The sequence below is a fragment of the Elgaria multicarinata genome, chromosome 11, assembly GCF_023053635.1.
Source record: "Elgaria multicarinata webbii isolate HBS135686 ecotype San Diego chromosome 11, rElgMul1.1.pri, whole genome shotgun sequence".
Lineage (NCBI taxonomy): Eukaryota > Metazoa > Chordata > Lepidosauria > Squamata > Anguidae > Elgaria > Elgaria multicarinata.
In genome coordinates, this window is record NC_086181.1 from 34,878,614 (window position 1) to 34,891,301 (window position 12,688).

The 12,688-nt window shown below is 44.4% G+C and overlaps 1 protein-coding gene across 2 annotated transcripts in view; it reads right to left on the reverse strand.

Annotated features, from left to right (window-relative positions):
* The window catches only part of HSD3B7 (hydroxy-delta-5-steroid dehydrogenase, 3 beta- and steroid delta-isomerase 7), a 59,119-nt gene that overhangs the window by 26,297 nt on the left and 20,134 nt on the right, over window positions 1-12,688 (reverse strand). The window contains exons 1-2 of one of the 2 annotated variants that reach the window (XM_063137729.1): window positions 7,057-7,148; window positions 2,794-2,958 (exon numbers count right to left, since the gene is read on the reverse strand). In XM_063137729.1, the coding sequence (XP_062993799.1) occupies window positions 2,794-2,953 (160 nt within the window). In that variant the 5' untranslated portion in view covers window positions 2,954-2,958; window positions 7,057-7,148. Of the gene's footprint in view, window positions 1-2,793; window positions 2,959-7,056; window positions 7,149-12,688 lie in introns of those variants that run through there. The other variant, XM_063137730.1, reaches the window with a different exon arrangement.

Below are 12,688 nucleotides of genomic sequence, written 5' to 3' on the forward strand. Positions count from 1 at the left end.
CCCAATTCCTGTTTTGCATTGCCTAATGCGACGTCTGGCTACCTAGTACTATTCACACTTGGCCAAGCCAAAGATATTTTGGCAGCAAAAACGCTGGTTGAAGGAAACAGGCCAGGCGCGAGGCCGGGAGCAAATCACATCCACCCGAGGTAGCGGGCCGGGGGAATGAAGTTTTGGCTCCAACCCTCCTCTGTTGGCTGGCTTCATATCATTCCTGTTGCAGCAAACAACAGAATCTATCACGGAGCTCCATGCTTGGACGAAGCAGTTCCATGTGTGCTGGTGTGACCTTTTTGTAGCCTGCCAACAAATCCCCTCCGTTGGGACGTGGCTTTGCTGATGTGAAGCGATATTGCCACACAGTGAGCTGCCAGCCGGGAGCTACCATGCCGCAAGACAGGCCTGAACCAGTGAAATCAGAATTGGGAAATGCAGTGATATGTGGGCTGTATCGAGCCCTCTGGAACTTTCTCTTCTCCACTGCCCACAGCCACACACATTGGATTGCTTGCTGGCAGTGCATCCCAAGTGACAGAAATGTTCATAGGTTCGATGTTGGCCATATGCCATGGGTTGTTAATCCTGAAACAAATTTATGACCAGTAGGGCAGAGTTGGAGCTAGACCTGAGGCCCCACACCCCATTTTGATTGCCAGAAGCTTTCCCTTGTTGACGTGATGCAATCATTGCTCACTCCCCCATACACAAGATGACCTCTCTTTGGCTCTGTCATTCAGATAATTATATTGATTCATTATAGGGATTTATACTCCACCCTTCAATCAAATTCTCAGGATGGCTTATTCAAGGCTCTTTGTTTCATGGATTTACCAAGAATCTTTGTAAACTGCCTTTACAATTCATACTTTAAAGAGATGGGCAAGAATAAAAAACAAACCATAAAAATAAAATGGGCTAATACTCTTCTCCCTCCCTATGTGCTCTGCCCCCACCCCTGAATTCAGCTCTGATTATACCCAACACTACCCAGGCACCCATACTCAGATTCCTATTTTTATTCACAGATGTAAAAAAGAGAGGAGTTTGGGGCCAAAAAATTATTTATTTATTACATATTTATACTGCCCAACAGCCAAGGCTCTCTGGGTAGTTCACAATTAAAACCATAATATACAAAGGTATATTTAAAACTTTAAAAAATAAAAAAATACCATATAAATCCAGAAAAAGTTACACTCCAGGGAAAGCTTGTCAACATACTTACTCGGAGGAGGAACATAATTCTAACTGCCCCTTGGATGGCCCTCTGGGGGGTGGGTCAGGATGCGGGGGGAGTGCCCCACCACCAGCAGAGAGGGGCTCCATCAGTGGGGTACCACATCTGTCCCACAGTACACTAGTGGAAAGTTCCATTGGCCTAGGAATACTTCTGTAAGCAGGAGTCCCCAAAACAGAGCATGTGGGTGGCATGCCAGGCCTTGAATCTGGGGGATCCACAGCCCCCTTGTTCCCCTGAGAGGCCATTAATTTCCCTCCAATTGAAACTGGGGGGGGGGGGTTAAAAAGAAACACACACCTGATGACTAATACCCCACTCCTCCGCCCTCTATACACCTCTCGCCCTGGCCGGAGAGATCCAGTGTGCCCCGTTGGTCCCTCTCTAATTTAGGATTACTCTGCAAGCCTCCTTGAAAATAGTAGGATTTTCTTTTGAGCAAGCGCTCACAGGATTGCTCTGCATAAGTGAACCAAAGGTCAGGAATAACAGCAACAAAAAGAATTATGTTGTTCTTGGCTGCCAATGTGCATTTCTCAGCCTTCTAGCTGCAAAGGAAATACCCACGCTCCAACCATTCATTACCGAATCTTGGAAGAGACGTTCTGGCTTTCGACATGAAGAGAAAAATGTAACCGGCTGTGTTTTTTAAAAATGTGAACCTTCAGAGTGCGAGGCACAGGTATCCTTTAAAAAGCACTGCTGTTGTTTTTAAAAGGAATTGGGTCTATTAGTTTCCTTTCCATTGAAAGCAGTGGGAGGGGGAAATTAAAAACAAATGGAAGACTAAAAGGAGACACACACCCCGGGTCTTCTAGCATGTATCTTTTAATAACTGGGGTTTCATCTAAAAAAAAGTAACACAAATCAGGATTGCTCGGACTGGCACGTACTGAACACACGCATGTTGCCAAGACCAATGGAAAAATATATTTAGTTTTCTGTTTATAAAACCTAGGCTTAACATTTAATCTGTTTTAGAATTCAAAGAGCAACACTGGAACTTGTAAAAGAAGGTAGTATTTCTCCTCAACACGGGATGACCAGAACCAGCAATTTGGGGGACACAGTTTTCCATTCAAGAGTCTGGCTACCAGGCTTTACCTCCAATGCGCTATCATCTCATGGGTTCATCTCACTGACGAGAAACAGTAGAAATGAAGCATACAAATGTATCACAAGGGGAAACCAGCAGCCACTGATGTCCCTCCCCATTGGTGCCCTATAATACCCATGCCACTGTGGCATTATGGCATATAAAACAGGAATAGTGGAACTGGGAGGTGCTCTGGCATTTGGGAATAGTCAGCGTTTAGGGGTGCTACAGAAGATGGGAGTTCAGTGTCATATCGGAGACCCCATCATTTCCCTCTCCACTGGGCCCTCCTGGCCAGTTGTCGATGCAGGCACAGGATCTTTCAGGAGGATTTGGGCGAGTCTCAAATGCATTTGCTCATGCAATGCAAGACCCACAGAAATTTGATATGCATAAACACCTGGCCAGGGAATCCCTGCACGACACAGGAAAGCGCAATGCGGGTGTGTAAACCTCTCACCTCTGTCCAGCTGCTGCATGCTCTCATCCAGGTGAAAGTCGAAGACACGCACTTCTGCAAGGCTAGGCTCCTTCTCCAGGAGCATCTGGACCAGACATTTCCCCAGAAAACCACAGCCGCCGGTCACTACGTAGATCTGGTTTCTGCTTTTCGACTCCATTTGCCCTAGGTGGGGAGGATCCAGAGAAGATGTTGTTAGGATGGGGGAGAAAGAAGTGGAGACTTTTGGAAGAGGCAAGTGAACTGAAGCTGGAAACCAAGATTCCCGGATGGTAATATAAGGACTCAAGTCTTCCCCAACCTGGTGTTCTCCAGATACGTTGAACTACAACTCCCATCATGCCTGGCCAGCATAACCGCCAGGTTTTGAGAGGCTGGCTTACATAGTAGTCTTTAGGCACCATATCCAAGTGACCAAACAGCCTTCCAAATGGCCACTGAAATCTGTTGAAATGGCAGCAAGGTGACCAATCTGTGTGAAGAGTTATGAGCCGCTGACTGGGGAAGATGTGAGTTGTAGTCCAACACATCTGGAGAGGACTAGGTGGGCGGGGGGAATGCGAATACACCATGCAAAAGAGGAGCCAGGAGGGAAAGAGTTCTAACGCTATAGGAAAGCAAGACGGAATGGTCAACCGTAGGTTTACGGAGAAGAGTAAAAGAGAGCGTGAAGGGGCATCGATGGACAGAAAAACGGAAAAAGAGGTAAGGGCAAGAAAATGAAGATGTTTATATATATATATATTTAAAAAAAAACCTCCATGAATGTCAAGTAGTCTTCTCTGTTCATTTTCCCAGCAGAGCTCCTGTGCTTTTAATAGCTACGTAACAGGCAGAATACCACCAAGAGATGGACGGCACTCCAGAAGTGAGTGGGAGTTTTTGAACCTCAAATTCCTGTATTCTATCTAGGGATGGATTCCGGTATGCTATCCAGGGACGGAGGGGGCTGGATTGAGACAACACCGTACACAGCTGATAGAAGGGCTTGTTTTGAATGTGGGAGACAGAGATTTAAATTAGCTCAGCCCAAATCCTCCCTGGGTAGCCAGATTAAGCTGCTCACAATCTTATCACAAATTACTGGCTGATTTGCGATAAGACTGCATAGGGATTGCCCTTGCCCTCCGATTCTCTTTTCAAGCCTGCTTCCAGCAGATAAGTAAGCGTCAAAATGATAAAAGGTGCGCTCAACACCCATATCCACACTTTAATTTGCGAGAAGAAAGGTGATACGGGAGAAGGCGGGTTTCTAATGGAATCAAGCCCTACAGAGGTGCAAGAAAAGCCATTGTTGCCACCAGTGAAAGTGTGCTGTTTCGCCCCATCTACAATTACAAGATTTCAGTTATGTGCACATGCATAGAAGCAGTGTGGTGGTGAGGAGGTGAGTCACAATGTTTAAAGGCTTCCTCATGGGTAGATTTAACTAGGTTGCTAAAAACACACACACACACACACACACAACATAGTGTATTTTAAGAACATTTCATTTGCTGGTATTTTAAAATGACCTCATAACAATGTATAGCAACATCACCAGAGAGGTTACTGAGTCACCCTCTTTATAAAGCATGCGTTGGCCTTTGGCGTGCATGCCAAGAATGTATGCTCTGTATAATTGCTTCCATATCTCACTATTCCGTGTGTAGAACAAGCGAATCAGCCAAATATGTGTCTTACTGCTGAGTAATCACACACACCCACACCCAGAGAAACATAGGGTGGGAGAATAACATCAACACACTCTCTAAATGGCGACCTGAAGTATAAATAGGTAGTTAATCAGACAAGTCAAAAGATGCAGAAATAAAAGGCATTTTCAAAAGCTCCGACCCTGTAGAAATGACATCCAAACTCTGTATAAATATTGCCGGGGGTTTGCAATACCTCAGAATAAATCTATCGCTATGGATACAGCTTAAAAAGAGAAGGCTGAACAGACTCTGTGAAGGCTGGTGGCTCCAATGTCAGTGGGATGACAAATCCACTCCAGGTTTTAGTTAGAACCAGTGCTAGTTTTAAGAACAAGCCAAGTAAGCCATGGTTTAGGGACTCATATTCTGAGGGGAGATAGATTGGACATAGCTAAGATGTAAGATAACTAAGATGAAATCACTTTAGCGTAAATATGTTGGGAAGTGTGGTGTGACTTACAGCAGGGCTGCCTTACATAGAGGAAGCGTGGCAACGTAGCATTTAGGACTGGACTTTAAGCAGCTGGACAACCATCTGTCAGGGACGCTTTAGGGTGGATTCCTGCATTGAGCAGTGGGTTGGACTCGATGGCCTTGTAGGCCCCTTCCAACTCTGCTATTCTATGATTCTATGATTCTCTTTATTTTTCATGGTATGGGGCCTCTGTATCTTGATATGCTTAATCAGAACCAGTCAGAACTTTCAAGGAGCTATCCAAGGTCCTTCACCCCTGGAGCAGATTCACTGCCCCACTGACATCAGAGCCACCAACCCGCACTGGACTCTGGGATTGGACAAAAAGACATTCCTGGTTGCTAACTAGGGAAATTGCAACCCAAGAAACGCTGCTGCCTGAGGCAGGGCAGCAAATTGCACAAGTCAAGGTGCAGTGTCTGAAGCCATCCAAAGTATTTTGGCACCTGAGATAGAAAATCTCACAACCACCTCTCCCTCTCCCTGGCAGGAAAAATGCAATAACAAATTAGTCAGCTAAGCATCTGATAACTATTTCTTGACACCAAAAATCTGAGGTCTGAGGTGGCGGCTTCACTCTGCCTAATGATAGGCTGGCGTTGGACAAAGAGATTTCTCAGGAATGTTGCCAGGGTGTGTCAGCGTTGAGCAATTTTAGGACAGTGCTGTAGAACTGCAAATAGCATCTTGTGAGGCAGGGTGTCTCTCTAGCTGAGGATCTAACGTCGGGTATCATGGATCCGCTAACTAGTTGGAGTACATCTTCCTTCCTCCACTTATGCGCCACTTCTATCGTTATAAATAAAACCCAAGTATTACAAAACCTCACAAGTCTCCAGTGCTTCTTTGTCCAAAATAAACAAACAAACGAAAAAAAACCCACCACTGGCTTCCCACCAGCAGGGGAGAGAGGGAGCATGCAAGGATCTTAAATGGTTAAAATAAAAATATGTTTCAGAGAAACAACTGCTTATTTTAAAGTAAGAAGTGTTACCCTAGGCCAATACACACACACACATTCCTTCACACAGACAGACACAAACACAGGCATTTTATGTCTCAGATGCTGAGCAATGAAAATAGGGGAGCCAGGCTAATAATAGGAATTATGTAAGGCCAATAAAATGTAATTATGGTTAAGTAATCCCCAGTGAGTTTCTGTTGTCAGGGGAATCTACAGCAGGGATAGCCTGAAGGTAAATTGGGAGCTACTAATTCTAGGTAATTTGTTGTAGATCTGCAAAGACTTCCTGCTCCCAATTGATATAACAATAACGGAAGCTATATTGTTGGCTCAAAGGAACATTCCAAAAGAAAATACCCAAAATCCGCAATACCTTTATTAGGCCAAATCAAAGTTCACAAAATGCTGTACAAGCTTTCGAGTTCTGCAGAACTCTTCATCAGGCAAGATAGTCAGCAAAGTGAAAACTGGGGGAGAGGAGGGGAAAAAAGTGGCCGATATTCAAACCACGGAGTCTGCATTTGGTTACAACCTTAAAATGGATAGTGGGGGGAGGCTGCAGACATTCAAATGAGACTCTACCAGGTAAAATGACAGTTTCAGGTTGCACCTGGGGCTCTCCCAAAGGTTGCTGGGAAGAAGAAATACAAAAACGGTTGATCCCGCATTTCTGAAAATAATAAATCCAGCAGTTACTAAATTTAGCCATTCAACAGTGGGATCCTACACTGGAGGAAAATGCTCTCATATCACCTGAAGCTGGGATTTAATTCTCTGAGGGTTCTTTCCCTCCCACTACTAGGTAAAGTTACCTAATTTGGCTTCCATTGTCCTTTTTTTTAAAAAAAACAAACAAACTTTGTATAGCATCAAAAATGACCTCCTGCTTTCTTAGAGAGAAATTAGACCATTTTTATACAAGCTCTATTTTCCAACTACCAAGGACCCTGTATATTTCATCTAAAGATGGAGTTGTTGGTTTTAATAAGAGCCCGTCAATGCACAAAAAGTATCTACCATTAAAATGCAAACATTTTTCTCAAGCATCTGCAGTTCACAAACACTCTGAAGGCAGCATCTGCAGTGTAAGCAACAAACCTAAATCGAAAGTTGTTTAAAGACCCTACCTGTGAATCCTCAAAGGACGCAAATACTGGAAGGAAACCCTTTTATACCAAAAGCTGATAAAAGAGGCTGCTCACTCATTCAGCAGCGAGCTCCCCGCAGACCTGAATCTTCTTCTGATCTACCATATGCAGTAAGAGCAGCTTTGTGACTGCGATTGTAATCAGTTACTGAGCCCCTCATATATGGTGGCTGGAAGGAAACGAGAAGGAAATATGAGATTACCGCTCATTTCCTTTCATGTGAAAGATTACATCATGATTGTGTCCGTAAACTGTGCTCACACAGAGCCGGTCAGGTATTAATCCTGCTCCTCCCCAACCACTTTCTTTCACATGCACAAAGAGATAGAGAGAAACATTTCACTAACAGGGGAACTTTGGGATTCACCGATTTATTTTTGGAGATTCCTCAAAATCTTTCCCCACAGATCTAATTAAAGTCAACTTTATTCCCATGGCTCCCATCCAAGGCATCCAACAATGATAAAACATATGAAGTGTAGCGTGTACCAGGAAAAAAAACATCTTAAAGCAATCATAAAAAAATAAAATAAAAAATAACAGAACACATCCACAGTAAAATCAGCCCGCCAGTGTTTTCCCCAAAGGCCACCTGAAATATAGCAAAAGGTTTACTGTGTCTGTGAAGATGATCAGTGACGGAATCAAGTGGAATCTCAGGCTGCTCCTCCATCAGAGAGGATTCCACAGTGGTGGGGCCACTACTGAGAAGACTGTATCCCATGTGCCCATGCACTGACACTCAGGAGGGCACAGAGCATAGATCTAAACTAGTTCGACAAATATCAAAACTGGTCTCAGGTGTCTTCTTATGTTGTAGGGCCCTGTCCTCTGAATTCCCTTGCAGGTGAGATTCCGGGCATGGCTAGACGAGGGGGGTGGAAGGGGATGATCTCACGATATGATGGTCGCGAGATTCTCCCCCTCAGTCTACACATGGCGCGCGACGTCCCAGGAGGAAGAGGACATCGCGTCCGCCATTTTGTTTTTTTTAATTGAAAACTAGCCCAGGAGACTTCCATCGCAAAAGTGAGTGTTTTTCTTTTTAAAAAACCACCCTCCCACTCCCCCCACCCCACCCTGATGGGCACAGAGCTCCTGAGGAGCTCTGCGCCCTGCTCCTAGCGGTTACTCGCGAGGAGCTGGGCCAAATTCAGGACAGCCGGCCACTCATCCCGAGACTGCGGGAAAAGTCGGGATTAAAGGGTAGGGCGATATCCCGTGGAAAGGGAGGGATCATCCCTCCTTGCTCCCGGGATCCCCTGCGCGTCATGTGGATGCACAGGGACGATCCCCGGGGTAACAGTCCGTCTAGACATGCCCTCCCTTGCAGGTGAGATCAGCAACAGCCTTCAAGCAAATTTATGCAGCTGTCAGAGTTGGAGACATTGTGCCCACCCTGTGTGGGTGAAGCCATGCCCATTGGCAACCCTACGCACCACCCCTGCCACGGTGGGCCCCTACAGCCTCCCGAGGGAGAGGTCTGTTCACTCCATTCCCCTAAGGAGGGCTGCCCCTCAGCAGGGGGAGGAAGCAGCCATATAACTTCTTCTCTCAGACTTGCTCCCACCCAGCTCCAAACTGTCCCTGTTGCAAAGTTTTGTGCAGGTTGGGAAGTTTGTCATCTAGTGACTGAAGATGGTCCTGCAGGTTTGAAACGCATGAAGAGACTTAAATAAATTGATGCATTTTAAAAATAAAATAACCCTGAGGTGCACACCCCTAGGGTCCCTTTAGTATGCATGCTGAGGTGTCTAGAGCCAGAGCTACACCAAGCAGCATATAACATTTTGAAAATGGTTTGAAAACTGTATATGGAGTGTGTCATGGATCCCAACAGTTGTCAAAACCATTATAAACTGTTTTAAAGCAGTAGTGTACCTGCCTAGGTTTCATGGTGCTGGATCTATAGTAGACAGACAGACACCCCCCACACCCCCTATAATTATAGATATACACCTTCCGCGTGTATGGTGCTTTACAGAATACAGTTCCCTGCCTGGAGGAGCTTACAATCTAAAATTCAACATGAGACAACACAGGAAGAGGAGACAGGCATAAACAGGGAAGCAATAGGAGAGCTAGTGTGGTGTAGCGGCTAGAGTGTCAGGCTGGGAGTTGGGAGATCCGGGTTCTAGTCCCCACTCAGCCATAGAAGCTCACTGGGTGACTTTGAGCCAGTCACAGACACTCAGCCCAACCTACCTCACAGGGTTGTTGTTGTGAGGATAAAAATGGAGAGGAGGATTATGTATGCCACCTTGGATTCCATAAGGAAGGGGAAAAGCCAGGATATAAATGCAATAAATAAATGAGATGCATTTGTTTCAGCGTCAGTAGGGAGCACTGTAGGTTTATGCTGGCATCTTATTTTAAAGCAGTGTTATGCCAGGTTGTGCTTTAATTTGGGATTTTATGATTTATTGTTTTAATTGTGATTTTATTGTGTATTGTAAGGTGCTCCAAGGGAGTTTCCTAAAGAGCAGCCTAGAAGCCTGGTAAAGAAAATAAATCGGTTGCCAATAAAAGCTGGAACAGGTTGGGAGAGCCTGTTGTGGCAAGCTACATTTCCTTGTGGCAAGCTACATTTCCCATGGGAAACACAGCTGCATTTTAGACCAGTTGAAGAGTCCAAATACTCTTCCAAGGCACCCCCACGCAGAATGCATTGTGGACTCCCATCCACTTATTTTTTGGCAGGGATACAACATATATATAATTTGATTAGGGCTGTATGTGGTAAAACTCATGTTGGTTATGGTCTGCAGGATTTGCAAAGGTTTGATTTAAAATTTATAAAACTGCAACAACTACATTTTCCATAGGGAAGAACCAATCTGTCAGGGCCCTATTTTGGCCATTCTTGCAGAGTTTTACGAAGTCTGGCAGCGGTCACTAGATCCCAATTGATCTTTTAGATTATTAACGCTTGTGAATGCAATAATGCGTTTGCTATTGCATGTTGGCATATTGTCCAATTCCTATATGTACCCATTGTTAAAGGGTTGTCAGACTGCAAACAGTCTGTGTTTGGGGTTGTTTTTACTCCTGAGTAGACCATTACATCTTAAGGCTGAGTAGATCATGGGCCTGTTCAGCCATGGTTAGGCCGCTAACCCTTTTGCAGCAAATGGTTAGTGAGCGTGTTCAAACGGTGAATACACAGCCATCATAGTTAGGCATGGTCCACACGACACACTAAGCCATAATATTTAGCTCAAAATGTTTAACCACCATGGCTTAGCAGCATGTCTTCTGAACAGGGTCCATTACATCTTAAGGCTCCCCCTCCACGTTTTGTGTAGCTTTTTCACCCTTTCTGAAAGGCTGAAACACCTCTCCTACTGCTCAGTTATGGGCATTACGAGCTTCACACTAAATAATGCTGGTATGTTTGGCCCCACCCATTTTGCCCTTAAACACGCCCACCACTGGAATGCAGCCTCCGAGCGCTTCCCTAAAATAGAATCTGGCCGTTGGCACACCTGCTCCAGAAGAAATCTTCACAACAACGATTAAAAGTGTCCTTCTTGAACTCTTCAGAATTAGAACTATTTCTCCTCAGCCAACTATGTGACCGGTTATTTCTGATAGGTATAGGATGATGGCTATCATATCTCCAAAAAAGGAGAAAAAATCTTCAAAGTTAGGATGGCCATATGAAAAGGAGGACAGGGCTCCTGTATCTTTAACAGTTGCATAGAAAAGGGAATTCCAGCAGGTGTCATTTGTACATATGGAGAACCTGGTGAAATTCCCTCTTCATCACCACAGTTAAAGGTGCAGGAGCTATACTGCAGCTATACTGTGACCAGATTTAAAAGAGGGCAGGGCATCTGCAGCTTTAACTGCTGTGATGAAGAGGGAATTCCACCAGGTTCTCCATATATACAAATGACCCCTGCTGAAATTCACTTTTCAATACAACTGTTAAAGATACAGGAGCCCTGTCCTCCTTTTCATATGGTCACCCTACCAAAGTAAACCGTAGCAATGCTTTTATTAGGACCACCTAAAATGGTCACCGAGGCTGCAAACATGCACTCACAGAAAAATCCCCATTAAAATCAACTGGACTTGTCCGGTGTAGACTTGTATAGATTGCACTGGAAGATACTGTATAAACAAATTCCTTAGTTATCAGAACTCTACATCACTCAGGATAAATGTTATACCAAACGTGGAGGGAGGGAGAGAGAAAAGGACGTTCTTGGGTAGATGAAAATAATAATAATCTTCACTTTGTTTTATTTATATAATATATAATGGTTTTGAAGAAGAAGAAAACCTAAACCTATAGAAGTACCTTGTACTTATCTTTCTTGGAATCCTCCTTGCCTCAATTCCATGACTAGCAAACAGAAGTTGAGAAAGAAGAGAAAGAAAAGGTTAGGGGAACAGGAAGTAAAAGTGTGGTAAGCCACAACAGATACCCTGATATGAGGCAAGGGGGGAAATAAATCCAGATTCAAAATGCTCTAGGAATATAGACCAGATACCGCTGAGTTTACTATTAGCATCCTAACTATTACACAGCGCCACAATAACTCAACCACAATAACTTACTTAACGTTTGTGCCACAATCAAAAATATTTTGCACCTTCTAAGTGTGAAAGTATGTGGTCTAAATCAAATGGTAAACATGCCAATTGATGCCATTTTAATTCCAGGTTGTAACCCAACAAAATATGGGCAAATCGGAGGGGGCGTGAATACTTATGCAAGGCACTGTATCGTCATCGTTCTTTGACTGCCAAGTCCAGAAATATCTCCACCTAATGCCTTCCAGCGACGGAGGAGAAGCATGCAGTGTAACAGAAATTACTGTGTAACAGAAATTAAGCTAGATCTTTTTGTTACAAGCACAATCTCAGATTGTGGCAAGGGCTGTGAAAGAACAAACACTCTCCCTTTGAAAGCCAGAACCTGTTTCCCACACCAATTTTTATTAACTCAAATATCCAAACACATCATTCTGTTGCAATCCAAATGCAACTCAAACTCTGTGGTGTTGTCTCAAGAGTCACCCCAAAGAAAGCAGACCGTCAGAACACCATTTTCCACCCCCATCAAAAGATGGGTGGCGGCGGTATGGAATCATCTATGGATCACCGCCGTTTAACAATGGGTTTTCAGTAGAAACTGTGCCATCTCGTACACACACTTTGCATCCTAGCATTTTACGGAGCAGGGGAACAATAGCACATTATATCAAGCAGGAATTGATTGGGACGCAATTAGCTTAATTTCAGTAACTCAGTTGTTAGATTCTTGTGCTCTACATGAGTTAATAATGACTTCGTTCTACCCACGGATTCCTAAGCACCATTACCAACTGTTTACAACCTCCACTTTCCCGGTTTTCATTCTTTAAAAGAAAAATGTTAAATCTTAAAGCACAGGAAACGGCTGTCTGGATAGCCTTTGAATTTTGACGACCCAAGCGGTTGGCTCATTTGCCTCTATAGCTGGGTCAGCCATGACCTTCACCTTGGACACTTTTCTGCTTGAATCCAAATGTATGGGGCTGAGGTGCCAGTCTGTGGCTCAGCCCCTTCACTGCCCGCAGATGGAGGGTTCCGTACCAATCAGAAGGCAACAGCTTTTCCA